The sequence below is a fragment of the Colletotrichum phormii genome (genome assembly GCF_030913505.1).
Source record: "Colletotrichum phormii strain CBS 102054 chromosome Unknown BDP81scaffold_18, whole genome shotgun sequence".
NCBI lineage: Eukaryota > Fungi > Ascomycota > Sordariomycetes > Glomerellales > Glomerellaceae > Colletotrichum > Colletotrichum phormii.
Genome location: NW_026851460.1, coordinates 594,300 through 621,838, shown reverse-complemented (window position 1 = coordinate 621,838; position 27,539 = coordinate 594,300). Strand labels below are relative to the sequence as shown.

At 54.3% G+C, this 27,539-nt stretch overlaps 9 protein-coding genes across 9 annotated transcripts; 6 read left to right on the top strand and 3 right to left on the bottom strand.

The window, feature by feature from the left end:
• Positions 1 to 1,171: 1,171 nt before the first annotated feature.
• On the top strand, positions 1,172 to 3,213 carry BDP81DRAFT_397283 (Scd6-like Sm domain-containing protein; the record flags this gene model as incomplete). The annotated part of the gene is made up of 4 exons (XM_060588302.1): positions 1,172 to 1,188; positions 1,266 to 1,301; positions 1,358 to 1,598; positions 1,807 to 3,213. The coding sequence occupies 4 exons, from the start codon at positions 1,172 to 1,174 to the stop codon at positions 3,211 to 3,213; spliced, it is 1,701 nt and encodes a 566-aa protein (XP_060442000.1).
• A 632-nt stretch (positions 3,214 to 3,845) lies between these two features.
• BDP81DRAFT_434808 (transcriptional repressor TCF25-domain-containing protein) lies at positions 3,846 to 6,792 on the top strand. Its single transcript, XM_060590995.1, has one exon. The coding sequence runs from the start codon at positions 4,301 to 4,303 to the stop codon at positions 6,512 to 6,514; it is 2,214 nt and encodes a 737-aa protein (XP_060441999.1). The 5' UTR covers positions 3,846 to 4,300; the 3' UTR covers positions 6,515 to 6,792.
• An 802-nt stretch (positions 6,793 to 7,594) lies between these two features.
• BDP81DRAFT_397281 (heavy-metal-associated domain-containing protein) lies at positions 7,595 to 8,092 on the top strand (the record flags this gene model as incomplete). The annotated part of the gene is made up of 2 exons (XM_060588301.1): positions 7,595 to 7,682; positions 7,929 to 8,092. 2 exons carry the CDS (start codon positions 7,595 to 7,597, stop codon positions 8,090 to 8,092), a joined length of 252 nt encoding a protein of 83 aa, XP_060441998.1.
• Positions 8,093 to 10,178: 2,086 nt separating this feature from the next.
• Positions 10,179 to 11,099, top strand: BDP81DRAFT_326642 (acetyltransferase; the record flags this gene model as incomplete). The annotated part of the gene is made up of 2 exons (XM_060585079.1): positions 10,179 to 10,621; positions 10,691 to 11,099. 2 exons carry the CDS (start codon positions 10,179 to 10,181, stop codon positions 11,097 to 11,099), a joined length of 852 nt encoding a protein of 283 aa, XP_060441997.1.
• Positions 11,100 to 12,077: 978 nt separating this feature from the next.
• On the bottom strand, positions 12,078 to 12,981 carry BDP81DRAFT_463567 (40S ribosomal protein S5; the record flags this gene model as incomplete). The annotated part of the gene is made up of 3 exons (XM_060594043.1): positions 12,078 to 12,395; positions 12,519 to 12,702; positions 12,842 to 12,981. 3 exons carry the CDS (start codon positions 12,979 to 12,981, stop codon positions 12,078 to 12,080), a joined length of 642 nt encoding a protein of 213 aa, XP_060441996.1.
• Positions 12,982 to 13,389: 408 nt separating this feature from the next.
• BDP81DRAFT_380468 (S25 ribosomal protein-domain-containing protein) lies at positions 13,390 to 14,095 on the top strand (the record flags this gene model as incomplete). Its single annotated transcript, XM_060586843.1, has 3 exons — positions 13,390 to 13,453; positions 13,547 to 13,582; positions 13,653 to 14,095. Exon 3 carries the CDS (start codon positions 13,661 to 13,663, stop codon positions 14,093 to 14,095), a length of 435 nt encoding a protein of 144 aa, XP_060441995.1. The 5' UTR covers positions 13,390 to 13,453; positions 13,547 to 13,582; positions 13,653 to 13,660.
• A 4,524-nt stretch (positions 14,096 to 18,619) lies between these two features.
• BDP81DRAFT_397277 (uncharacterized protein) lies at positions 18,620 to 19,253 on the top strand (the record flags this gene model as incomplete). Its single annotated transcript, XM_060588300.1, has 3 exons — positions 18,620 to 18,687; positions 18,759 to 18,842; positions 18,941 to 19,253. 3 exons carry the CDS (start codon positions 18,620 to 18,622, stop codon positions 19,251 to 19,253), a joined length of 465 nt encoding a protein of 154 aa, XP_060441994.1.
• Positions 19,254 to 20,181: 928 nt separating this feature from the next.
• On the bottom strand, positions 20,182 to 21,911 carry BDP81DRAFT_380465 (eukaryotic aspartyl protease; the record flags this gene model as incomplete). The annotated part of the gene is made up of 4 exons (XM_060586842.1): positions 21,494 to 21,911; positions 21,253 to 21,393; positions 21,073 to 21,197; positions 20,182 to 21,011 (listed from the first exon to the last, which is right to left on the bottom strand). The coding sequence occupies exons 1-4, from the start codon at positions 21,715 to 21,717 to the stop codon at positions 20,182 to 20,184; spliced, it is 1,320 nt and encodes a 439-aa protein (XP_060441993.1). The 5' UTR covers positions 21,718 to 21,911.
• Positions 21,912 to 23,343: 1,432 nt separating this feature from the next.
• BDP81DRAFT_434792 (Hsp70 protein-domain-containing protein) lies at positions 23,344 to 26,923 on the bottom strand. The gene has a single exon (XM_060590994.1). The coding sequence runs from the start codon at positions 26,625 to 26,627 to the stop codon at positions 23,523 to 23,525; it is 3,105 nt and encodes a 1,034-aa protein (XP_060441992.1). The 5' UTR covers positions 26,628 to 26,923; the 3' UTR covers positions 23,344 to 23,522.
• Positions 26,924 to 27,539: the final 616 nt, after the last annotated feature.

Below are 27,539 nucleotides of genomic sequence, written 5' to 3'. Positions count from 1 at the left end.
AAGTTTGCAGTTGGCATATGCCAGTGCCGACTATGGATTGAATATGCCACATTGGCTTTCAGCAAGGCCATTATTGGTAGCCAGAACACCTTGAAGGAGACAAATACGTACGACGCATTGAGAGTATCGAACTTCTTCTCGGAAGTTTGGGCTGGCAAACCAGCGGAATTTCTTTTGAGTAGCTAGGGCTGTCGAACCAAGGCTAACTTGGATTTTGTATTGCACAAGCACAGAGATACGGGGAGGGCACTCAGAAAGGAAGCAGCCTCTAGGGAAACTGGTAGCAAAGGTTTAGCGCAAACATGACATCTTTCAAGTGATTCTCGTCCATCGTGGAAGGTGCACGCCTGCTCTTTGCTCATACACTTCTGCAGCAAATTAATATTCAACAGTGCTTTGTAAGATTGACGAGAGTAAAATGGCCTCCATGTGCCCAGGACACTGAAAGGAGCCTGCGACATACTTGTTAGGATGGCAAGTTTCATGTCTACTTGTAATGGAATCCATGGCCAGGGTGCTGTAATATGCGTATTGCGATGATTGAAAAGGGGATACCTTGGTAACTTATCCGTACTCCATAAAGGCAGTACCGATTTGTTTGTGAATAGCATCGCCTGCCCCTCTTTGAGCTGGAAGAAGCTTAAAGAAGAAGAAGTAGCTCTGTCCTGGCAGGAGCAACAGCCAGGGCCACCTGCCAAGGTAAGTGCCTATTAAGGTGACCTGTTGCGTAAGGTACGCAAGGACCAAGGTAAGATAGGTACCTTCGTAAGAGGTATGAGTACATTTTTAGCTCAGGAGCTCCTTTCACCGAGGTTCAGCCGTGGAGTGCAAGGGCAGGAAGGAGCAAAGGTGGAGGGCTCCAACCCAATGCGGTGAGAAGTGGGGATTTCAGCCTCTCGCTTTCTGCTTGCTGTCCTTCCACCTTTCTCCGTCAAACCTTTCCTCCACACAAATACCTTACCTGCTTCGTTCTCCCTCCTCCTCTTCTCTCAACGACCCCAACCACCTCCAATCCCATCTTCCTTCCTCTTGCGCGTCCTCTTCCCGGCATTGTATTTACTTTTCTCCAGGAGCGCATTGGTTCGCGGCTTGACTTTTCTTTCATTTCCATTCTCCCAAAGACGCGAATTCAAAGCTTGGTTGCGTCTTTTACGCAACCCTCATAACCGAGATGTCAGAATTCTTAGGGTACGAAGACCTGGGACCCTCCCAATCTCAAGCGCAATTTCGCTCGACATCCTTGCTGACCACATACATATATTTAGATCTCGCATCTCCCTCATCTCCAAGAGCGACATTCGGTAAGGACTTGGAGGACTCTGCACTGCTCCCCAGTCCCCTTGCTCATCGCCTCTAGATATGTCGGCGTTCTTCACGAGATCAACTCGGACGAGTCCACCGTCTCGCTCGAGAATGTTCGCTCTTTCGGAACCGAGGGTCGAAGGAACAGACCCGAAGAAGAGATAGCACCTTCCGACCAGGTTTATGACTACATCATTTTCCGTGGCAGCGATGTAAAGGACTTGAGGATCGAAGACCACCCAGGCATCAAGGAGAACAAGCCTCCTGCTATGCCTGAGGACCCTGCCATCGTCAACGTAAGTATTACCTCTGCGTACTCCCTCTCCCTCGATGCCTATCATGATGAAATATTGCGGATGTAAATCATTATCGTCTTGTCGGAAAAGCGCAACTTACACGATGTCGAAACTTTCCGTTGCCTTCCTTCTGAATTGAAGCGTCACTTCGTCTCAAATTGTTTGATACAACGTATCGAAACACGGCTAATTATGATGCGCATTACAGGCTCGTCCTCGTCCCGGTCAGGGACCTAACAATCAGCCGCTTCCCGCGCCTGGCTTCGGTCAGCCTCCGTTCCAGAACAACTTCTACCCTCCACCTGGCCCATGGGGTCCTGCCCCTGGTCCTGGCCGCGGTGGTCCAGTTCCTGGCGCTGGGATGGGCGGCATGCCCTACCCCCCTCCGCCAGGATGGTTCCCTCCCGGTCCCCCGGGCCAAGGCTTCCCTCCCGGCCCTGAACAGTGGAACAACTACAACAACTACCCTCCCGGCCCCCGTGGACCTGCAGGTCCTGGCGGACCTCACGGCCCTGGTGGTTTACCTGGTCAGGCTCCCGAGAACCATGGCACGCCCGGTCCCCAAGATGGAAAGCCTGTGCCGATTGGCGCTGCTGGTGACAAGCAGAAGCCCGCCACCCCGGCCGCCCCTCAAGGCGCACCAAGCGAACCGAAGACGGCACCTCCGCCTGGGTTCCAGGCACCCGCCCCGACACCACCTGTCGACTCGAAGCCTTCTGTGGCAGAGGTCAAGGCGACTGCTGCATCTCTGAACGCAGCTGGCCCCGCTAAGCCTGTCGAGCTTCCTGTGCCCACGGGACCGAAGAATGTCGGTCGCGTCCAGCCTGTTATTCCTCTGGCTGGCTCCATGCCCAAGGCCTTCCCGGTGCCTATGAACGATGGCAACGCTGCGCAATCTGCTCCCAAGGCTGCCGCGGCTCCCACCGCTGCTTCTGTGCGCGATGCGACCGAGGCAGCCAAGGCCGCTGTCGCTTTGGCTATGGCGAACATGAACGCTGGCAATGTTGCAGTTCCGGCTGTACCCCAGGGCAACGGCAATGCGATGGACAACTTGACTAAGAAGGTCAACGAAATGAGGGTCAATGCTGCCCGAACAACTCAGCCAGGAGGAGGCCGAGGCCGAGGTCGTGGCGGCCGCCAAGGTCAGGCCCAAGGCCAGGGCCAGGCCAAGGTTGACGTCCCAGATGCGGACTTTGACTTCGCTGGAGCCAATGCGAAGTTTAACAAGGACGATCTGGTGAAGGAAGCGATTGCAGGATCGCCTCTGAACGAGACCCCTACCAACGGACCCGCAGCCGAAATCCCTGCCCCCGAGGTCCCAGGCACAAACCCGCCGATTGCCTATAACAAGACCCGATCATTCTTCGACAACATCTCCAGCGAGGCTAAAGATCGGGCAGACAACAACGGTCAGAAGCCCGGCGGCCGCGAATGGCGCGGTGAGGAACAGCGCAAGAACATGGAGACTTTCGGACAAGGTAGTGTCGATGGCGGATACAGGGGCTACCGGGGCAGAGGTCGTGGCCGCGGCCGTGGCTTCAATGGTGGTCGTGGTGGAAGAGGCAGCTACCGTGGTCGTGGTGGCCAAGTTGCCCCGTCTCCGGCCGCGAACTAGGCTCCTCTTGAGACCAGGACATCGCGAACGTCCGCATGATACGTGGAGCATTCTGTCTCCTGACACTGCGAGTCCTGATCAGGCGAAGGACTCACGATTTCAACGGACGTAATTCGAATTTTGAATGGAGAACGCGCCCCTTCAAGGCATGCCTTTCACGCAACACTTTATACGATGTATTATCACTCGTCGTTTCTCGATTTTTCTCGGATTCCCTTGGCGAGGGAGCACTGGGCAGGCATGTCCTCTGCATTGGTTTTGCCAGATGGGCAGGAATCATAGGACTGCAATTTTGACACGCATGGGATCGGAAGGAGTTTGGCAAGTGGTAGCCGCAAGCAACGGGAGCTGCGGTCTCATGATTGCGCTGTGACGACAAAAAGGGAATATCAGGCGTGGGTTGCAAGCATTGACTTCTCGTTTACCCGTTGGATCGGGGCACAACCCGGAACAACACGATATGATAGCAGAGACACGCCTTCTATCTGGCATTCGACAGGGAGCATGAGTGCTCTTAAGGTCTGAATCCAAGTGATCAAGTTTGGAGGAGGTGTGAGAAAAAGAGGATTTCTTTTGGTGGTAGAACCTAGAATCAGGCGAGGTGGATAAAGACTCTTGGGTCTTCCATTATCGAATGTCATCATGCTAGCCACCAATTTTGAAGTGCACCCACTCATGATATTGTGAATATGTTGTCCGACTCTTTAATGGAGGATGCTTTTAAAGCCAAAAAGCTTCAATTCACGTTGCGAGAAAAACTTCCACCTTGTCGATTCTGGATCTGACACCCCCACGGGGTGGTTGCCCTGATGGTGTCGGAGATAGATCGCCGGTACGGAGTACTGGAGATAGGTGATGAATCGATACATAAAAATTTGCCCCGCCAAACCCCGCCAAACGTCATGCACCTCAATCAGACACGTTTTCGGCGTGACGCACTTTACTTATCCACCTCCAGTATTCGTACATAAGACTTCTGCCACTGTCACCAAATAATTCTGAAAGAAAAACCTCCCACGACAACGATTATTCTCCTCGGCTCATAAACTTACCACTGAGAAGCTTACGCAAAGTGAGACACTGCGCAATGTCGAGCCGTCAGCTACGTAAGCTGCAAAAGCAGCGGGAGCTCGAACAACTCCAAGAAGCCCAGGCTACCGCCGACGAATCCAGCGAAGAGGAACCCGAGCCCGCGCCCATAAAGCCCCGGCAGAGCTTGTTTGCAGCTCTAGGCGGCGGCGACGACGATGAAGATGACGACGAGAAGTCCGATGATGCGCAAGAGGAACCTGAGCCCGAGCCTGAAGTAGTGCCGCAACCTGCGAAGAAGAAGAACAAGAAAAAGAAGAAGAAGGCCAAGAAGGCTGTGGCAGAGGACGAACCCCCCAAACAAGCAGACGATAAGGAAGATGAGATTGATCGGGCTCTTCAGGAGCTCAATCTGGCGCGCAATGCAAGCTCTACCGCCTCGGCCAATCTCGCGCGAAGCAGCCGCGACATCGACGACCTGTTGCAGATCAACACCCAGTACCTGAGAGCGATCAACGAGATGCGAGCTCTCTTCGGAAAGGATGCCATTCAAGCTGCCCAAGATGAGGAGAGGGCCGAGCAGGAGGCGGCGCGCCGACAAAGAGGTCCGACTCAGCAAGTTGATCTAGAGACGGCGCTTCGAGGAGACCCGCGCAAGAAGCTGCCCGAAATATCGCTGCGACGCAACGTATTCATTCAAGGCAAGGACACGTGGCCTCGCGCTACTGCTGTGGGCCTGGTCATGAAAGAGATCAGGAAGGGCACCGACGGTCTTAGCGAGTTCGCTTTTGTTCACGAGAAGGCCTATGACAATGTTCAGATCATGTTCTTCAGCTGCGTTCAGCTTGGTGACCCCATGCAGATGGTCCAGCTGTTGATACGGTATCCCTATCACATCTCGACCTTGCTCCAGGTAAGCAAGGTTGCTATTCAGGACCAGAATCAGTCACTGGCCGCAGACCTCTGCGAGCGAGCGCTCTTCACGTTCGGCCGATCCACGACATCCGCCTTTAGACAGAAATTGGAACAGGGCAAGGCTCGACTGGACTTCCGCCGTCCCGAGAATCGCGAACTCTGGCTGGCAGGATATACCTATCTCAAGAGTCTCATCCGCAAGGGGACGTATAGGACGGCCCTTGAGTGGGCGAAGCTTCTCTTCAGCCTCAACCCGAACGATCCCTACGGCATGAAGTATTTTATTCACACCCTCGCAATCCGAGCACGCCAAGCGCAGTGGCTCATCGAATTTCTCAACACTGGCGAATTCGTGGCGGATGAGACGGACGACACCTACATCAAACAGACCATGGTCCTCGCCAAGCTTCAGGCGGGCGACACTGAGGGAGCGAAGATCGCCGCAGTGGCCGGCATGGAGCGGTTGCCGTGGCTGTACTGTGCTATCTTCCAGGCGCTGAACCTGGAAGCGCCGCCTCCTTTGTGGGGAGTTCAACCCGACACGGACGAGCGCGAGTTCTGGACGAAGCTGTACGTGCACCAGGCCAAGGACATTTGGAACAACACGCAAGCAATCGATTTGCTCAAAGAGGCCGTCAAGATTGCGAAGAAGCCGACGCAGGCGCTCCCGGAGGATATGCCGGCAACAACCCGTACGGCCAGATGGACGTGGCTGGAGGACACTCCGGCCTTATTGAGCGGCATCCCAAGGGCAATTCTCAACCAAGAGCCAAACTATGCCTTTGATCCGCTCCCGCCTCGGGAAGAGGAGAACATCTTTTCGAGCCAAGGAGTGCAGATGCCGTGGCGGCAGGAGGGCGGGCACAGTGGACCTATGCTCGCACAGGAACGAGCGCTTCTCAATATGCTTCGCAGACAGCATCAACGAGCCGAGGCCCGGGGAGCCGGAGCCGGCGCGGCCGCAGGAGCTGGTGCTATGGCAGGAATGGGAGGAATGTTGGGTGCGTTCCCCGAAGACGACGACGATGAGGCTGGCGATGGCGACTTTGGTGACGCCTGGGAAGGAGCGTTCTCTGATGGCGAGGATGGCGACGACGACTTCATGGAGGGAGAGGGAGGGCAGCCCCCTTCGGCCGGCGTGGTGCAGCGACTTGCTGATTTGCTGGCGTCTATGATACCTGGCGGTTGGCCGGCTGAGCCAACCTTTGACGAGGAGGAGGAAGGCACAGATGACGAAATGCCGCCTCTGGTTGACGGCGATGGGGATGCTGGTAGTGATGACGACATGCCGCCTCTGGTCGACGGCGATGAGGCTGTTGGTCGTGATGAGGCACGTCAACAGCCTGGGGCAAACTAGCCGCGACGATGAAGTTGCTGCATATCTACATTTGGTAGAGACAACAAGTCAGGAAATCCATGCAGTAAACCTGCTGCCTTCGATAGTTTCATAGAGGTATAGAGCATCGATACCCAGACAAGATTGAGCCAAGAATGTCCACCTCGTTTATTCTTACCGTAATCTTACTACGTATCAAGCCGATAACAACTTGAAGTCGTCTTCAGCATACACACGGACCCCTGTCCTAGCGCGAGGGAGACTAACTTGCGGGTTCGACCGCATGCGACATCCATGAACGAGGAATGAGAAGGGGGCGGAAGCAACGACGATCTGCCAAGTGTTGAAAAGAAGAACGAATTCAACGAAGGGGTTACCTGGATCCTGGGACATCTCACGTGTGAAGGGTTCTCGTGGTTGCAACTCGCAACAGTGTTCTGTCCCGTATTATCCGCATCTCCTTTTCTGTAGTACATTTGTACATCTGTACAACTACCACTTGTCGCCTTTGAAATGAAATGCGCTCGCTCAGTACTCCGTACGGCGGGCATTGGGGTCCTCTCTGTTTCAGGGGGGTGATTCGGAGAGAGGGAGAGCAGCTTTTTGGAAGTTGCAAAGGGCTGAGGTGAGCAAGTTTCAGAAGCGAGACGGGACTCTTCTCCGGGGGGGTGGTCGGTTGATTTTGGCGCTAGCGGGTACTGGGGAGGGTTCGGATGTCAGTGAGCATCGTGCTGCTGCGCAGCCTTGCTCTTGCGCCATCGACTGCGTTCTCATGGGAATTAATAATGCGATTTGGCAGCATAAGGAGGACAGATATATAATCACCCAGATGGCCACCATCTCATCCGTCCTTCCGACGATTTCCTCTGATTTTACTTTTCCAAGTAGCTCAACGATATACCCCCCTTTTTTCAAACCGTTCACTGTTCTCGTAATATAAGCGACTCACCGCACTTCGACAAAAACGACTGGAGCTTTCTTGCCCCTCCTTAATAGCTCTCTTCTACCCCGCCAAACGCCATACCGCAAACTCTCCCACCTGCAACCCACGAACCTCACCTCCCAAACACCACCACCACTAAATCCACCAAAACCGATACAATGGCTGAGCACACCTACAAGTTCAACGTCAGCATGAGCTGCGGCGGCTGCTCCGGCGCCGTCGACCGTGTCCTGAAGAAGCTGGATGGTGAGTTTCCCCCATGCCGTCCCCTCCCCCACCCCAGAGCTGCGATCTGTCCCTACCATTGTCGGTTCTCCGCCACAAGTCCGAGGTGGCAGTCATTCGGCTGTCATGAGCTGTGCGCAACTTTGGCCATGTCTTCTCTGTCCAGCAATGGTAGCGACGTTGACGAATGCACACACAACTACCGATACCGACAAAGGCGCATTTCCCGCACATTGAAAGAAGACATGCTGACCCAAGCTTAAACAGGCGTCAAGTCGTACGAAGTCTCCCTCGAGAGCCAGACCGCCACCGTCATCGCCGAGGAGAGCCTGCCCTACGAGAAGGTCCTCCAGACCATCTCCAAGACTGGCAAGAAGGTCAACTCTGGCAGCGCCGATGGCGTTGAGCAGAGCATCGAGGTCACCGCATAAACATCTTTCTCGATTCGATCCGAGCGGGGTGAAAGAAATGATAGCAGCGGACGAGAACATGGTGTGCCGATCCTTTGGGCGAGGAGTTTTTTTTTTTTTGTTTTTTTGCTGTTCCATCGGGTTCTTGAACGTTTGAGCAATGCGACAACACGTTCTGCTTTTGCATACTTACGAACCCCCTATCAAAATTAGATATATCATGATCGCTTCGACTTTCCACACGTGTCTGTCTATCTGCAAGGTTGTCTGCCGTCCGGTGTCGGCGAGTCGTCCGATTGATTTATGCAGTCACCATGTTGTTGCTTGGCTGGAACCTCGTCTAGACAGCCCCCCATGGCCGGATGCCACTGTTTGAGCGAGTAGGGTCTTCCTCTGGCCACATGTTGCGCTCTTTGCCGTGAAGCCACACCCGACCATGTCTATGAAATATAGATCATCATCATTTGTGGTTCCTCGCCATGTATCAGCACGTCTTCGGTGTGTCATTGAACCTCTGAAGCTGTGTAACATCTTGTTACGGAGGGTTCATAAGCCCTTTCCAGGTTTACAGTCGCCGACCGACACAGAGGTAATATCAGTCGGGCGTTGCTATCCACAAAACGCTTTAGACTCCTAACAAACGTCACTGCTGGAGCTCTTTGGGCTTTATTCGCAAACAAGGCGTCGGAACTAAGCCACGTCACCCAGGGATATGTCTGTTACCTTGTGGACTGAAGCTGGTGTTCCCACATCGGTCCTGAATTAGGAATCCCACGGGCATAGTCTCTATCTCCTCTGTTCAAAACGTTGGTAGCAGTTCTGGCCGCAATCCAAAAGCAATGAACCGCCCTCATAGTTGCCATTGAAATAAGGCCTTGGGTGCTCCGAGCTGCCTTCTGAAGGTTCCGCAAAATTGCAACGCACGCGTAATGCGGCCATGAACAAGCTGATCGGCTCGGGCTTTATTGACACGTCCATCTTGACATGGAACAACCAAAAAGCTTTGTTGGACCGCAAATGGCTATGAGGACAAACGAGCTGCCCCTCCTTCCTGTAGACCTCATTTTTTGGGCAGGATGTACATACATACTCCTCCACGAAGTTTTGCGACGGATGGCAGGGTTTCTACTTTGGTCTACATCAAGCTCGCCGCCGTCTCATCAAGGGACGCATTAGAAATAGCCCTTGGGGATCTCCTACCGCCGATCTTGATGCCTTGCCCAATGGGAGCCGCTAGATGGAACATGAGACGTGAGCACACGTGAAGTAGGGACCCTGAAAGAAAGAGATATGCAGCATGTTTGAGAGCATATCGGTACATACTTACGTAGGGCGGTCTAGTATCTGGCAGTGGCTGTCGACACCCGGAGCTCGGTCCCAAGGGTACCCACACCCGCCAACGCCACCCGGGGAACCGGGGAAGAGTGCCTACCAACGTCATTTTGCGCCGTGGGTGGTGGGGGGCTGATGGGAAAGGGCTGGGGGGGGGGGAGTATCCGTACCCGCACAAAGCGCCGGCCGGTGGACAGCAGCTGGATACCTAAGGTACGTTGTTGCGGTCTGGGTTACCGTCTTCTTCTTTGCTTTGCGCACCTGAGTTGTGTCAAGGATGGTGGGAGAGACGAAGTGACGAGTGAAGGGCAAAGGAAGGCGTCACACAGACAGATGACCGTCCGGCCCTGCCAGATGACGACCGGGCCCGAAAGTGGGTGGCGGTGCTTTGTACCATTCCCCGTTTTTCTTTTCTGCTTCCACGGGGCCTTGCCAAACGAATTGTTTGGTGAGAGCACGTACCCTTACCCTTCGTTACGGAGTACCTGCCCGAACCTCTCATAATAATACTAGGTAGCTTTCCTTGCATCAAAAGATGAGACCGCTGGGTTGCAGTTCTCGACACTAATGCAATTCTCAACCTTTTTGCAACACATACTGCCTTGAAGTCAAAACGGACACTTTTCACTACTTGAGAGACGAGAAGAACCGGCTTCCAGAACACATCCCATCGGCCACCATCTCATCTCCATACCACTGAACAAAACACAAACCATCCTATATCTACACACCAAACTTACCTCTCACAACTTCCAACAATTTTTTTTTTCTCACAATGGGAACACCGTTCGTCTCCCTTCTGGAGCCAACAAGGCTCGACGCCTACATCCGCGGCGCGCCGCACGACGAGCAGCCGGCGACGATACCAAAGGAGATTTGCGACGCCATGGAGGTGCGCGAGGCCGTCTTTGTCGGGGAGCAGGGCGTCCCCGCCGAGAACGAGTTCGACGCCGACGACAGCCGCGCGTGCCACTGGGTCTCGTATGCTTCTGTCAATAAAGTCGTCGAGCAGGAGGTCCTCGACGAGGCTGGCAACGTCGTCCGGCCCCGCCGCAGTAGCACGCGCAGCACGCCCATCGGTACCATTCGCCTTGTGCCGTTTCCCCATGCCCCGCACCCCAAGGATGGGGGCGTTTATTGGGATGGGGTGTTGAAGGAGGATCCTGCGGCGGATGCTGCGCCGAATGGGGAGAAGAAGAAGACGGTGGGGGACAAGGAGTCTTCCGAGTCGACGACGACGACAAGCCCCGTCGAGGAGAGCGCGGCGGAGCACGTGGGCGAGGAGAGGCGCATGTCAGCGACAAAAGTCTTCGCGCCGGACCGCGCGACGGCGCTCCACGACGGGCGGGAGCCGTACGTGAAGCTGGGCCGGCTGGCTGTGGTCAAGGAGTTTAGAGGACACCGGATCGCGAGGCTGCTCGTCACGACGGCGCTGGCGTGGCTGCGGGCGCACCCGAGCTACTTTGACCCGAGTATCAAGGAGATGGGCCTCGAGGCGATTGGGGCCACGAGCGCCGAGGAGGTGCCCAAGTGGAGGGGTCTCGTGTGCGTGCACTCGCAGGCGGCCGTGGTGGGCGCGTGGGAGAAGTTTGGGTTCCGGGTCGACGAGGAGATGGGGATGTGGTGGGAGGAGGGTATCGAGCATAAGGGTATGTTTATGAGGTTGGATGTCGGCGAGGAGACGCCCCTTCTTTGAAGGGAGTTTGATGGAAGAGTGATGCTGGACTGGAGGTTGGGCTGCTAAAAGGAGAGAACAGAGGGCGAGGTGATGCATCATCGCCTGGCTTGGCAATGGTTGATGTTGGGTTGGGGTCTGGCTGGTTGAGCTGGGGGATCTTTGATGGTTTACGATACCCCATGATGATGGCTTTCTGCTTTTGGACCATGGTCCCTTAATATTATTACTCTTAGTTTCGTCAAGACGGCATAGATCTGTCGAGTTTGCATGTGTTCATAAGCCACCATCATATATGATGAAGCAGTGACATGCCATTATGTTACCGTAGCACTCAAGGGGGCACATCAAGCTGTCGACAATACGGCCAGACCGAAAGAAAAATGGGGATATCATTCTCATCTCACATGAGGGGAAACGCCGGGGGGGTTTTTGATCATTTGCTCTGACGAGCTTTGGCTTTTATTGGAATAAAAAACCACCTGTAAGCCGTGTGTGAAGAGACAAGATGTCGTAGCAGCCAGCCAGCAGACGTTCCCCCATTTCCCGGAACGCGCGCAAATGCAAACAAAAAGGGTCACCAGCGCAAAACACCGCTTTCTTTTATCCTTGTCGTCATGATTGAAGAAAAAAGACGTTGAATTGCCCTGTTATGTAATACCACGCCTCCGATTTGATTTGTCCCCCAGAAAGCAGTTTTTTGACGTCTCGATAGAGAAATAAGGGAAAAAAGGGGGGTGTAGATGGAACCCCCATTTTTTCAACAGGTCTCCTCCGCGTTTTTTTGCCCGCCTTTCTAAGCTTCCCCCCTTTCTCATTTCTCCAAACCAAGCGTGTTCATGGGGAACGAGCATGGAAGGATTAGTCCTTTCCACATTTCCCGGGAAATAAGACAAACCCGCCACAGTCCCCAGACACACGCCTCTCCAAATCCCAGCAGAGTTTCATAGCCCTTCCACGAGGGGTAAAACACATAGACAAAAGGAGTAGTGAAACCCTTTACCGGTTGGACTTGGCGACACGCTCGAGCTCGTCCTTCTTCTTGATGGCGTAGGAGTTGCTGGAGCCCTTGGCGGCGTTGATGAGCTCCTCGGCAAGGCACTCGGCGATGGACTTGACGTTGCGGAAGGAGGCCTCGCGGGCACCGGTGGTGAGGAGGGCGATGGCCTGGTTGACGCGGCGGAGGGGGGAGACATCGACGGCCTGGCGACGGACGGTACCGGCGGAACCGATACGGGTGGAGTCTTCGCGGGGACCGCAGTTGACGATGGCGTCGACGGCGATCTGGATGGGGTTCTGGTCGGTCATCAGGTGGATCTGTAGCGATATGTGTTAGTCTTCATTGATGTTTCTCCCAAGTTGTGTCCCTCTTTAGGTCGGTTTGACCAAAAGGGTCTTTGGCCCTAGGGTGTGCGATCTCGGTAGGGTTGGGTGACATACGATCTCGAAGGCGTGGGCAACGATGCGGACAGCCATGAGCTTCTTTCCGTTGTTGCGGCCGTGCATCATGAGGGAGTTGGTGAGACGCTCAATGATGGGGCAGTTGGCCTTGCGGAAGCGCTTGACGGCATAGCGGCCAGCGGAGTGGGTGACATAGACGGGGTTGCGGAGGGAGACGTAGTCACTATTCGATTCGGTTCGCGATTAGCTTCTTGAATTCTCCAAGTTCCAATTTCCCAATTGCGAGTCCTCCGTATTCTCCATGTCGTCGTCGGTCGCGTTCCTGCGCAAAGGGAAAAATTGTGCGTGGGAGGTGGACTCACGTCAGAGAGATGTCCCGGACCTCAACATCGTAATCCCACTTGTTGAAGAGCTTGACGTTGCCGACCTCCTTGACAACGTCCTTGGGGAGGACATCGTAGTTGCCCACGCTCTCGACCTCGATATCGCCGCCGTCAGACATTTTCGCTCGACCTTTGGGGGGTTAGTAGACCTTGTTGGGAAGGAAGATCGAGAAAGGCTTGGGGTGGTGGAAAATGTGGTGGTCGTGGGTTGAAGTTGTCCAAGTGCGAAAGTACGCCGCAGAGTGGGTTTCGATTTTTGCCAGCTCGCTCCTCGAAAACCTGACTTTGGTGCACAAGGAACGGAACCACCAAGGGCTTTTGGTCCGGGCCTGCCTCTCGCTGCCACTGGCGAAATATTTTTTCAACCCGCGGTGGTGGTGGTGTGCACCCAATCAGGGACCGTAAAACGGGCTTACCGGACCCACCCGCGTGTAATTTGTTAGGGTTGGCCAACCCTCCAACCGAAAGGCCTGGAGGGGTGGTTCTGGAGTGGCACCTCTTCCCGCAACCTCATACACTTGAAATTCCTACTCCCGACGACCTAGGTGCCTTTGGTATTTCGACCGACGACATCACAAATCAGACAAAATGGTACGCACGCGAAACCACACCCCTCTCCCGTGTGCGCGACGCACAAATTCGCAACTTGGCCGGATCGCGATGCTGACTTGAATGGATGTAAAGGCGCCCGCTGCAGGAGCTAAGAAGCAAAAGAAGAAGGTTCGTCGCAAAACCCGTGTTTCCCATATATGTATCTTTGAGTGACAAAATGCTGACCTTGTCGCGATAGTGGTACGTATGATCCTATGCACACACGCACACTTTGAGAAGAACTTGTCGAAATATTCCCCAACGATACTCTACCCTCGGACGCCACTGCCTCTCTACCATCCATCGATCACCCGACTTACCCATCGTTATAGGTCCAAGGGAAAGGTCAAGGACAAGGCCCAGCACGCCGTCATCCTCGAGAAGGCCACCTCCGACAAGCTCTACAAGGATGTTCAGTCCTACCGCCTGGTGACCGTCGCCGTCCTGGTCGATCGTCTCAAGATCAACGGCTCCCTGGCCCGCAGATGCCTTGCCGACCTCGAGGAGAAGGGCATCATTAAGCCCGTTGTCCAGCACAGCAAGATGAAGATCTACAGTATGTTGAGCCTACCATCCCACGAGAGAACACAAGAGCCAGCCAAGCTAACATTCATCACCAGCCCGTGCCGTCGGTGGTACTGACTAAACCCGCTCAGCCATGAACGTGGTACGCGTGACGACAAAAACAAAAAGCAACGGGAATCAGGGACGGATTTGGTCATATCTGCCTAGTCAGGAGGCTTTTCGGATGCTCAATGAAGCATTATACCTTGGGCCTTAGGGATCGGATTTGCTTAGCACCGCAAATGGAACGGAGTTGATCGTACATCTGCTGCGTCAAATAGACCATGATCACGTCCTGACGTCCCAATGATACCGGCCCAAAGGTTATCGTCCCAGTGCCAGTGCATGTTGCCCCTTCGCGTTGAGCTTTTCCCTCAGACGTCATAGCCGGGCCTCGTCTTGCTCCAATTAGAGGCTCTTGCCATACTGGCTTGCCTATCGAACCCCGTGTGCGAAGGCAAGTGGGAATCTCCGACAGGTTCGGACTCTGCGAGATAGAAGTGGCTCTGGAATCGGAGCCGGGACACGACTGCTGTACTCATCGCTGCTCGAATACTTCCATTCGCCAGCAAAGGTGGTCGTTGCTTCAATTCACGGTCTCCAAAGACCCAAGAGTGATGCAGCAATAACTCTCGCCAGCCTAGAGGCCCACAGATCTTTTCCCCGTCCGATGAAGAGGAAACCGCATCCGAAGCCGTCGGGCTGTGACGCACAGCTCACCATCGTTCGCTCAATGTTTCCACTTTCATGATGCACTTGGAGCCCGAGAGCCGAACGAGAGAGCGACCTGCCTCGGGTCTTGGCCTGCAATCAATCCAGCCCTGGAGCTCACCTTTAAAGGCCCGATGTCGTGCATATTGAGGACAACGGTTGCTGGGCTGAGATGAGGTATTATCGTTGCATGAGGTCTGAGCATCAAGCCCTCATGGAAGTGTCTTTCGATGGCTTTCGTACTACGGCCTTGACGATGGCAACACTAGCTGAGCCTCGTCGAGCGCCACTATAGAGGCTGACGCTAGAATAAAGCCATTATTCGTTGAGAGAATGCAATATCACGATTTGTACGAGTATTTGTTGGTCGACCCATCTGCCGACCATCGTATTTCGGTAGTAATGACAACGTAATAATAATTTTGTGCATACGGAGTGGAGGCTTCCTTTAATCTGTCACTCGCTTGACGAATTACTCGCGTTCGTGGTTTCCGGAGACAGCGGCGTCAGCGCTGTGATGGGTACCGGCATGAGCGTCATGGTCGCTGTCACTCTGGCTGCCACTTTGACAGGACCGCGCCGTTCCTTGATCTTTTGCTTAAGACCACGCGTTCTATAAAACGATATGGAATGCTTAAAGGCCGGGTGCGGGGATACAGTCTAAAAGCTTCTAAGCTCTTTGCCGGGGCCCAAGCCCGGAGCCCGAGATGTCGGACACGTCAAGGGGTTGACAGTGGGAATGGACTCGGAAGTGGTTCGGGCTGATGAGATTAAACCAGTCGTTGGCGGCTGGGCGCTACTACGGCGGGACTTCCCAGGCGCTTTGATCAAGTTTGGGGGTGTTTGACCAGGAAGTCAAATTGATTAGGGCGGTCCGAAATTTGATGTCATGTCGAAATTGGCAGCGTCACGAAATGCCCCTTTTTTCTTTCTCTTTCTGCGACAAGGGGAATTGGAGTTGGATTTTTGGAGGGGTCGATGGAGATGAGAAGTGATCAGTCCGTGAGGTGGTAGCGCGGTTCGCGAGCGAGCGTGCGTTGCATCGAGTTTTCGAGGGGTAGTGAGCATGACTTGGTCGAACGTTGATTGGGAAGCCGTAGAATGCTCAAAAATGCCTGGAGGCTTGCTGAATGTTAGTCGACAAGGGGAAGTTCCAGGGTCTCATTTGAACAAAGGAGCGGCACATGATGCGGCTGTAAGCCAGACGTGAACGTCATGTGGTGGCTGACGAATGACAGGCCGTAGAAACAGGCTGGCCATATGGCACCGGGATCGAGAGATTCGAGACACAGCTGACTGGTTGATGAACCCCCAAAAGACGGATATGACGAGAAGTGAAGAGGATGGGCCGGGTCACTTGGTTCGTTTCAACTTTGAAGTGGGAGCGCAGACCCAATATGAGGGTGAGCTTGCCGGCATGAAGGGGAGAGGTGGTAGGATGGGGATTAAATGCATGTTTTAAGGTAAGGTATGTTGGTGGGATGAAATGGAAAGTAGGCTAGTAAATTAGCTGTCAAGACTCGGACGAGTTCGTAGAGAAGGGGAGGAGCATAAGGAACCTTGGTTCGCGATGCCCATTCCAACCATGGTTTGGTAGGTGCACCAATGCCGCATAGGCACTTGCTGTGTAAGTTAGGTACCTAGGAAAGGTGCGAAGCAGTTACCGATAATCGTTTAGTATCATGAGCACCTTCCTTTACTTGCTTACCTTTAGGTGAGGCCCGGTACCCATAGGGTAGAAAGCTAAGGTACCTTATAGTACCTTAGAAGAAGTGACGGAGGGAGTGACGGAGAGGCCTAGAGCAAATGACCTTGCCATGTTGGTCGTAGTGACAGATGGTGGAAGTGGGATTTCCAGGGTCGTGGAGAGCTGCACATGGAAGGAGCCTAAGCCTCCAAGGAAGGAAGGAAGGAAGTTGGCTCCCACCTGGATGCCGATGCCGTCAGGTACGGATACCGTGCGGCGTGCCTTTGTCGTCTACCTTAATTAGTGGCCGGGGGTGGATGGATGCAAGCCAGCTGCAGATGCACAGGTCCTCCGAAGACAAGGGACAGACGGATATGCTGCAGTATGCATGGTGGTGTCGGATGCCCTCATCTTCAAGACGGAATACGTTCATGTTCACTTGTTCCCATGTGGCAAGTGCTCTAGCGTTCTTTTGCTTTGAAAATACTTCGATCCAGGCCATGGACAGTAGGTGTTCGCCAGACCAGGTCTCGAGGTGTATTTCAAGGTCAGTGTTCGCAAAAGTTCAGCCATTGACGAGGCTGCTACATGATCTCAAACATGCCCCCTCCACTTCATGCTTTGCAACCATCTGGCTTTCTCGGGGGTCGCCTGTCAAGCCTGTTCCCAACTTTGCCGCTGGCCAGGCGCAGGCCAGCATCGAGAGAGAGAGAGAGAGGAGCTGAGGTGTCAGGAGCCTGGTTTATGCAGTTCCATGCAGTGCGTGTATCCGTAGGTAAAGTGTAGGTGCTCTTTTAGATTTGGATCGCCTGTCCCGGTCGGGTCGCATGAACACTCCTTCTGCGCCCGATTGACTGGGTCTCGAGACCATTCCCTTTGCAGCTGATTACAGATGGCAACCTGGTAATTGCACACTCCACCATAGGACCCAAAAAGACAGCAGGAGCCAGGAGTTGCAGATGCAAGACTCGAGGTACCTGATTTCCTGCTGCTCGATGGCGGAGCCCCCGACGTACCTCTTGTCTTTCCAACCTCCGGCTTGACTCCTCCGTCCACTTACCTTGGGGGAATCGCAACCCGCTTGTCTCCTTCCTCTACATGCAATTCGACCACACGGGTTCCTCAATCTCAAAGTGAGGTATCTGTACAAAAAGGTACCCGTTAGATTCTACCTAGGTGAGGTAAAAGGAAGGTACTTGCAATACAAAAAATGTAGCAAAACATGATATGACGAGCTTTCATTGCCCTTCCTCGTTGCGCCTACCTTTACTCCGTCCTCACCTGCAGCAGATATAATTGGTATCCGGTACACCGTCTCCAGGCCCCTCCCTCCTTACTGTGTGTGTGTATGTGTGTGTGCATGTGTGTGTGTGTGTGTGCCGCCCGTACCTGGCCCCTTCCCCTTCCCGGCCTGTGATCTCCATGTGTGCCAACCAAAAGCGATGCGCACCACCAGATGATGGCCCTGATGTCAGGCACCACACCCGCCCTGTCTTACATCTTCGTTCTGACTTCCACTCCTCCTGCTCAGTCCTCCTTATTCCCAACTTGCACTGTCTTGATCTGACCCCATCTGAATGGACCGTGACCAGACCAGGTTTGCCCACTTCCGCCTGTCTCGCCTCTCCTCTCGTTGCTTCCCTCAACCTTACAAAGTCCAAGTCCATCCCGCATCCAAAGCCTCCGCCGTTCCTGTCCCGACTTGACATCCTTGTTCCTCCTCCCCTTTCAAGTTCCCGCCTCCACCTCTCCCATCATCACCGATCCCCTTTTCCCTGCCGCTTGCAGACAAGACAACCACAGACGAAACAAATACTCGCCTACCTCCGTTCAGCTCTGCTTCCTTTCTCTCCGGCGCATCAAAGATACCCCTCTCTATCTGTGCCTTGCTCCATCCATCTTTCGCGACCAAACCACCACCGCTCTTCTTCGACATCTTCCATCTTGCTTCTAGAGCATTACATAGCCAACTCAACTTACCGCCTTCTTATCCACCACAGTATTACCCGCCTGCTTGGATTACCACATCGGTGTGACAAGCACCCTGTCGACACCGTCAACCACTAACCGCTGATCATCCTCTCTTTTTGGTCGACCACAAACCCAACCGTCTCCAGTCCCTGATTGCGAGTCCTCTTTTCTCCCATTCGCAACCTCACAACTACGTTTTCTTTGCCTCTCCAAAGGTCCGCACTACACACGAAATGGCACACAACATGACCGACGCTGAGCTCGACCTCAACTGGCAGCCCAATGGCCGCCGCCCGCAATCGTGCGTACCAATTGCCCGCCCCAGCTCACAAAAGCTCTTTCGAATTACGTTGCTGACCCGCAGTCGCGCAGTACTATTGCTCGTTCCTTCTCCCAGGAGCTGGCCGACATCTTCCGCCTCGACGAACCTGTCACAGATGAGAAGCTCGACGAACGGTACGTAGAGCCGCAACACCTAGAATCATGTTTCACCTTACCACATGCAGCATTACACTCAAAGGAGTAAAGTCGGAAAACTAACAGGCTTGTTACAGAAAGCAGAATGTTCAGAGCCAGACCAGCGAGCTCGAAGCTCTCGAGCGTCGCATTCGCGAGATGGAGGAGCGGTTGAAGAGCAACAACGCCAACAAGCAAGCCGCGGCACAGCCCGCTGCTGCCGCGGGAGCTGCAGCCCCAGCATTGTCAAAGGAAGCCCAGGAGAAGGCCAGGTCACGACCAGGTACGGCGCGCCAGAACCAGCCTCATGCCCCGTCTTCGGCGAACATGCCGCCCACGCCTACTGCCAGCGAAGGTGAATACGAATTCGTCGGCAAGGATGACCTTGACGACCACCCACCCCGACACTAGATCGCTGCATGTTTCCCACACAACCCATATAAATACCCCTGATACCACGTCCCGCTCGATTCTTCTCTTTTTTTCAGTACCACCGCCTCTGCCGAGCAAATCACCAGCCAATTGTGTACTTGAGATCACGAAATGCTGACTGTTGCTTCTTTCTGCTCACTCAGACGGCGACCGCGACCAGGCATGAGGGTAGACTTGCCTTTTTAGATTGCACAACCAGACTACTTGCACCGGCCCGAGCTCATTCTCGCATATACCCGCACTCCTCGATTTAACGCCTTCACCAAGCTATAGTAGCAATGTTGCACTCTCGGCTCAAGCATGACTGAAAAGGGGTTTTACCTTTGGCATATACCCATGCCGGCTACCACAACCCGTGACGGGGCGTCGCTCGCTACATTCCTCCAGAGCGCTTCCTAGGCTTGGAAGCATGAATTCTTCATCACCCCGATATGTTTTTTGCAGTTGGCTTTTCTTCTTTTGCGAACCTAAGTGGTCACGCATTTTTCACCAAGTTTATGGAGTTTGAGCATGCCTGAGCGGATCGTCCAAGATGGACCGACTCCCTCTGGTCATTGATGGCACGTCCCGGAGAGCAGAGGACATCTGTATATACCAGAAGAAGAAGAAGTGGAAATTCACCTCTAAATTGCCTCAAGCAATTGGAATGCGCAGTGAGCATTTGCCACGGGTGCCATGTCACACTATCTCCGGGATTTCGAGTTGAAGGAAAAGAGTCTCCAAGAGTCATGCGTGTGCGTGCGCAACATCTCACTATTGCGGTTGCCCTACCAGAGTTGTAAACGCGTATGGATGAACTGATTATTCTAGCAAGACAACATCTTCAGGAATCCTACGAATGCCACTTGGATGACATGTTGGACCCTCTTCCAACGCTGGCTAACGAAGTAGCCTTTGCCCCGAACTCCTATGATTGACAAGCTGTCGTCGTCGAACAAACATCGAGCGAGCTCTTTTCCCCAAAGCTGACGAAGGTTCCAGAAGCTCCATAATTCAGTTGAACGTACATGCTCTTGAGGGCCACACCTCCAAAAATGGAACGACCGCCACTCTCACTTCCTTGAATCCCACCAAAGCACATTTCGGAGCTCCCAGGCGCAGGGCCAAGATTGATAGACTCCTTCAGAATCGTTCCCACGTAGCCGCCTGCTGTAAGGAACTGCAGGTCAGGAATGCTTGGAGCCGAAGCGCACGGGAACACCCAGGCTTTCAGCTTTGGGTCGTGAGCCGAATCGGGAATGCCAGCATAGTAGTTGGCAACCATATCGCCAGGAAGAAGCACAAAACTGCTTCCAGTATCGATGGTGGCAATGGTACGCTTCTTGAACATGTTCCACAGCCTGCCGTTCATGGAGCTCGTGCGCGTTCCTTTGAGTTCGAAACTCCAGTGCTCATCGTCGTCCACGGGCGGCTCCTTGTTGTTCGCTGTGCCCATGGCGTACCCGAAGGAGAAGAACCCCTTATCCGAATTAGGTCGAAGGTCGATGCCGATCCATTCATAATGCAGCGATGGCTTGAGGCGATCAAGCATGGACGGCATACCGGGTTTGACGGACGAGGGCTTACTCTTGGCGAGACCCATGACACCGCTAATCTTGGGCTCGATGGCCCACCGCGGAGCAACGTTGACGGCGGATTGAATTGTTGCGTTGGCAATGGTGAAGTGGTTATTGTCCGTTACCAGGCCGAAACCAACGGTGTCGAAGTACACCTTGCCGGAGCTCGTGGAACTATCGGCTATAACGGCGCTTGTCAGTTGGGATATCTTGGTGGGCTTGGGGGTGAAGTGAGAACCTACCGTACGATGATTCCCATCTTGCGCCAGGGACTTCCTGACTCGATGCCGACTTTGCTGGGTCGTAGAGCGCGGGCAAGCCGTTCACGGCTATCTCGCCCAATTCGGTGTCGGTGGACATCAACCAGCTGCTCATCGTGTGAGCGGGAGAATTCAAAGATTCAAGGGACAAGAAAGACTGACAAGTCGGATGATGCTGTGTCGATGATGACGGGCATCTTTTGCGTCGCTGATCCGACGAAGATGTCTGTCAGCCAGTAAAAGTCATTGCTACTCTTTGCAGCCACGACGGCAGCTAGATATGGACGGTCAGCTTTGGGTGTACTTTGAGGTTGCGGTTCCGAGATCTACGGATGGGAAAGGGGAGAAAAGGGGGGCGGGAAGGAGGGCAAACTTGCATTCGTATCCTTCGCGCCGGGTCAACCTATTGTGGTTGGCGAGTGACGCCGGGACGGGCATGTTCCATCGTTCGTAGGCGGCTGCGAGGGCGGCCGGGCCGTCCAGGATGAAGTCTGGGTTCGATCGGACGGGGACTATGAGGGCACTGCGGCGCTGGAGCTCCGGTAGCTCGGGTTGCTGTTGGATACCGGTCGGGGTGGCGTGTGCCAAGGCCGACCATAGCAGTGGGAAGGCGAGGGAGGGGATCATCGTTGCGGTGTTCAGATGTTTGGCGGCGTCGAATTGGAGTTTTTTTTTTTTTCCTTTGCGAAGGTTGGTTTGGAGGCTTTGATCTGGATGAGGATGCCGAAGATGTTCTCCTGGGAAAGGGGAAAGGGGATTCTCCTTGCATATATATATATATTTCTCACTTTGAATGCATCCAGCCTTTGCTTTTCACGGATGTTGATTCTATTTTCTTCAGTTCCAGGGGACAAATGTCGATGGGCAATATGTTTGTTTGGTACCGAGACTTGGTGCTAACGAAACTAACGATGATGTCGCAACACGATCTTGTTTGCTGTTTCTCTCTCTCGCTCGCTCGCTTTTTGCCCTTTGCCTCTTACTCTCCCACCCCCCTTTGTTGGCTGACTTTACCGATCGTTCCTTACATGAGAGTGCAACATGTGTCACTCCGCGGATCTTTGGGCGGCGGCCGGGTGGGAAAGGCCGGCGTTGTGCAGATACCCGTCTTTGGGCTTTTTGTCTTGAAGACGAAGAATAGGAATTAACCGGAAGGGAAGCCGACGGGTTGGCGTTACCGAGTTGTTGGTCATGGGATTCCACTCTGTCTTGTCTGTCTGGACCTTTACTGTGTGTCCTTCGTTTCTCCCTTACATCCTACTCATACATGGTGACTCAAATAAGAGATTGGGATGGAACAGAAATCATGCGTGGTACGATTGCGATGGGCGTTTTGGAATGGAGACTTTGTCGCGAGGCAAAGAGGGGATGATGGTCTCACCCGTACACCGAAGGTGAGATAGAGAGATAGAGAGAGAGCAAACAAATGCTGGGACTTCGCCACGATGATGGTGATGGTGTTGCCTATGATGATGGATTTGGAGAGGAGAGGAAGCTAGCCACGCGAGAGGTGTGATGTACAACGATTCGCAGTCCGGGATACAGAGATATCTTCTACTGGGAAAAGAAAAGGTCCGGTGCAATCAAAATTGTCCGAGGATTGCGCCGGACCTTTCTTTGTGTTTCTTTTTCCCCCTCGCCTTGAACGAGGCTGACGGATGGACATCGTGAAGCTATATCCGGGAGCTACGTCCCCTTTCCCCCCGAGGCGATACAAGTATAATCAGAAGGCTGGCGACGGGTATGTCACTTTGAACTTTTCGGCGAGATGTTGGGTGGTACGGATGAGATGTATGCGCTCTCCCGACGGGAAGTGAGCGATGCTGGTGGTGTCACCGTCAACTCTGTCGATTTTGGGAATGATTGATATTGTTTATTTGTCGACTGCCCTGCTGATCATGAGATTGAAGTCTTCAAGTGGAACAAACTCAGCATCTGGGCAACGAGGCGGACGGTGGTGAGGTGGCGGTGCCTTCTGTAGAACATTGATGATGGTGAAGGTTGATGAAGTGGCCATCGTTACTGACGGTCGCGATTTGTGCAAAGAATCTGCGCTACATTTCATCAATGTTTGCTTTCTCGTAGCCTTTTGTCCTGCGGGTACTTAGTTGCCTGACTCGACTGATGTAGCACGATGTGAAGGGTTCCTGCTGCTGCTGCTAGAACATGTGAGCAGCGGGTCCCGTCAAGATCGAGGCTTGGAAAAATGTACTACTTGAGGCGAGATTGACGTTCACGATGTTATTCGCCTCGCTGCTAGTTAGTGCGCACGGGAAATGTCACATGGCGATCTCAAACGCAAAATTGGCAGTTGTCTTGATTTCGTCTGTAATTCCATTTCATCTGTAGAAACGCCTTAGGTATGGTATGCGCAAAAAAACTTCACTTCTGGTTGCCCCACCCCCACCAATCTACAATCCATCAACGTGTCTCTAAAGCTCGTCGTGCTCCAATGCATCCTCCTGCTCCTTGGCAGCGGCCTGCTGGGCCTGCTGAGACTGGTCAAACTTCTTGAGGATCTCCTCAATCTCCGCCTCGCTGGGCGTGTCACCGTCGCTGCCGCCAAACTGGACGTAACTTCCGCCATCGGGAAGCTCCACGGTCCGGCCAGCGGGGGGCTCGCCAACAGTCGAGCTCTTGGAGGGGATGGTGGTGGTAGACTTCTTGCCGTCCTCGGGAGAGGCGGTTGCGGAGGTCGAGGCCGTGGCAGTGGACTTTGTCTTCTTAGCCGCCTTGGCCGCCTTGCTAGCCTTCTTGGTCTTGCCCTCCATGTTCTTGACGCCCTTCATGGCCAGGTCCATGCCTGCCTTGTCGAGCTTGTCGCGCTTGGCCTGGAGATCCTTGACGAGGAGGACGGGGTCCGCAGTCGCGGCGAGGGCGTCTTGCTTCTTTTCCATCTCCTTAAGCCACTTGTTGGTGGTCTCGTAGACGTCCTCGACGACCTCAATGTCCTCGCGCTTGTACAGGGGCGGGACGGGGCCCTTCTCCTTCACGACGTCCTCCATCGTGCGCTCCTTGGAGTCCTCGTCCTCGAGACCGTCAAAGTCGCCAGAGGGAGTTGCTGAGGGAGTCTCGGTAGAGGTGCTGGAGGAAGACTCGGTGGCTGCGGAGGCGTGCCACTCATCGTACTCGTCAATCTGCTTCCTGATTGTGCCGACAAAGGTCTGGGTGGAGTTGAGGGCTTCCTTGAGAGCCTTGACCAGCTCAGGACGCTTCTCGGCCTCCTCGCTTCTCTTCTGGATCTTAGTAACGGGGTCATGGAGTCCCTTGTACTTCTTCTTGAGCTCGTCGCGTGACGCGTCGGCGCCCTCCTCGTACAGCCAGTCGCTCGCCTCGCTGTTCTTCTTCTCCAGAGTGGCACGCTCCTCGGTAGTAGAGGCGGCGATGAAGGACTCGCTCTCGAGGAGGTCGCGAACCTTGTAGGTGAAGCCTTCCAGCTGGTTGAGGGCCTCCTCTCTCAGGCGGCGGGCCTTGTCAGATCCCTCAAAGGCCTTGAGGCGGTCTTTGGACTTGACGAGTTCATCGCGGGAAAGCTCAGGCAGGCCGGCCTTCTCAAGGGTGAAGTCGACGTTGATGGTGACGAGCTCCTTCTTCTTGGGGGCGGGCTCCTTGCCATCAGCCGCAGCGTCACTGGGAACGGGCGAGGACGAGGCGGTAGTAGACTCAGTCTTGGTCGAAGCGGTGGTGGAGGACTCGGATTCCGTGGTCGAAGACTCGTCGTCTTCCTCTCCATCAAGAGGCTTCTGGTCTCCCTTCTTGTTGCCAAAGCCGAACAGGTTCTTGACGCCATCAACAAAGCCCTCCTTCTCGGGGGCCTCGGCCTCGCACTCGACGGTAGCCTTGGTGACTTCAACCTCGCCGCTCTCGCTGCTCAGCTTGACGCCAACCTTGAAGTGAATATCGCTGTCAACGCAGGAGTACTTCTCCTTCAGCTCGGCGACGGAGGCGGTAAGGTTCTTGGTAGAGAAAACCTTGGTATCCTTCTCGGCAGACTCGATCTGTTGGTAGAAAGTGACATCAAAGTCCTCGTGGTTGGTGAAGGTGACGTCCTTGGGGACACCGCCCTGGGGAGAGACGGCGGACCACAGACGCTGGTGCTGAAGCTTGCTCTTGTTGTTGGTCCACTTCATGCCAGAGGCGTAGTTGGCGCCCTCAGAAATGCGAATCTCCTTGACACGGAAGCTGGGGCTGAGCTCGGCAGCGCGGAAACCGGCACCGAAAACGGCGGCCTCATCCGAGTTGACGTTGCTGCGAAGCTTCTCGGTGGAGCCGACGATTTGCTCGAGCTGCTTCTGGACAAAGGGGGTTCGGGAAGCGCCGCCGTGAAGAATGACAGAGGTTAGGTCAGAGAGCTCAAGCTGAGCAGTCTTCAGAGCGCCAAGGAGGACGGCGTCAACACGCGAGGCGTGAGTCTCAGCCATCTTCTCGAAATCAGGACGGGTAAGCTTGTACTTGAAGTCGACATCCTCGTAGAGTCCCTCGAAGCTTGCGCTGGCCTGCTGGTTGGCGCTGAGGACGTGGCGCAAACGCTCCGCCTCCTTGGTCAACTTCGCGATGGCACGGCCGTGAGCCTTGACCTTCGCGGCATCGGCAGAGATCTTCTTTCCGCCCTTGGACTCGACGAATTGAGCGACCATGTCGTCAACGATGAGGTAGTTGAGCGCGTCACCGCCCAGTGTCCTGTCCCAGCCAGTGCCGATAACGGAAACCTCCTGGATGGTCTTGTTGAACTTGCCAACGTCCTTGACCGTGCGGCCCTGGAACTTCATAACGGTAGCCTTGGAGGAGCCGGCACCCATGTCGAACACCAGGTGGTACTCGGGCTTGCCTCCCTCGTTGATGTTGGGGAACTGGCGGGAGGTAGCGTAGTTGAGACCGACAGCAAGACCATCGCTGATGAGGCTCAGAACCTTGAGGCCGGCGAGATCAGCGGCGGCCTGGATCGCGCGCTTCTCCTCGGTTGTAAAGTAAGGAGGGACCGTCAAGACCATGGAGCGGACAGAGGTACCAGCTCCAGCAGCAGACTCGGCGTTCTTCTGGATGCTCTGCAGCTCCATGGCCAAGAGCTCCTCAACCAGCCATGCCTCCTCTTCCTCAGTGAAGACCTTGCTCTTGAAAGCAGCGGTTCCTCGCGCTTCGTTCTTCTCGAGCTGCAGGGCGGGGTGTCGGGCAGCGTATTCTTGGACAATCGGGTCGTCAACGGAGAGACCGAGGAGTGTCTTCAGGTTGGGATAGACATCGTGAGGGAAGCGGGCGGAGAGGGCAATGGCGTCGGAGCCGTAGAGTCTCTCGGGGTAGGAACCGGACTTGGGGCCGCCCTGGAGGGGCTTGAAGGTGACGGCGGAGATTTCCTTGCGGCGCGAGTCCTTGGTCAGGACAATGTCGAGAGGAATACCGGGCTTGACGAGGGCAGCCTTGATGTACTCGGTGCCGAGGTCAACACCGAGGACGGCGGAGACGGCAAAGACGTGTGCGGAAAAGAAGAAGACGCAGCCAAGGACTATTGTCAATGGCGAGAATGTTCGTTGCGCCATCATGTGTGGTTTGCGCCCAATGGCGCTGTGGAGGGTCGTCTAGGCAGGTTCGTGTGAGAGTTCCAGAGGTCGAAACTAACACGGATTGTTAGACAAGTCCCAGTGTAAGACTTGAGATGCAGGAGTGTCGTGAATCTAGAGAGTGAGGAAAACCCAAAGACAAAAAGAGGAGAAGTTAAAAAAAAGAAGGGGGTTTCCTCGAGACAACGGCGACCCAGGAACACAAATATGGACAACGGAGCGTCGTTGAATGGAGATTCGTGAAGGTGTCCTCTATTGGGTTCGGTGCCATTCTCCTCCCCCCAGACTGGGTCCAGGTCGTCTCGGGCAGGGGACCTTCTACTGGATTACCTGTCCTGGCGAAGAGGACAGCTGTAACAAAAAAAAAGTTGTGGCGCCTTCCCCACCAAATGCAAGGCTGACCATACGATAAGGTTTCCATTGGTGCGATAAGAATAAGCACTGGGATTTGTGGCAGTTGTCCCGAGAAGAGTGGGGCACAAGATCCACTAGGTGCATTCAAGCCACATTAAAGGGGCCAACGCCCAGCTTCCCATCTTCAAGTTCTTGTTTGAGCAAGCAACTCATGGACACTTTTACCGACTGAGAATTACCTAAAGGTTACGTGGAGTATGGCACCATCACGGGAGCGGTCAGTCACCGCAGATCCAACATGTCAGCAGAAACCTGTTTGTGGACAAGTGTCCTTAAGGTAGGCAGCTTGCGTTATCCTCTCCCATTGCCAAAAAGGACAGTGTTGCATCAGATCTGTCTTGTAAGGGTAGGATGAGGCCAGACATTTTCAGCAACAAGACTCAATCAAGTATGCAGATTGAGTGAGAGAGGTAAGACAGCCTGTCTGCTTTATGTCAATCAGACATATTGCGCCAGTTCTGAAAGGACCTGGACGACTAG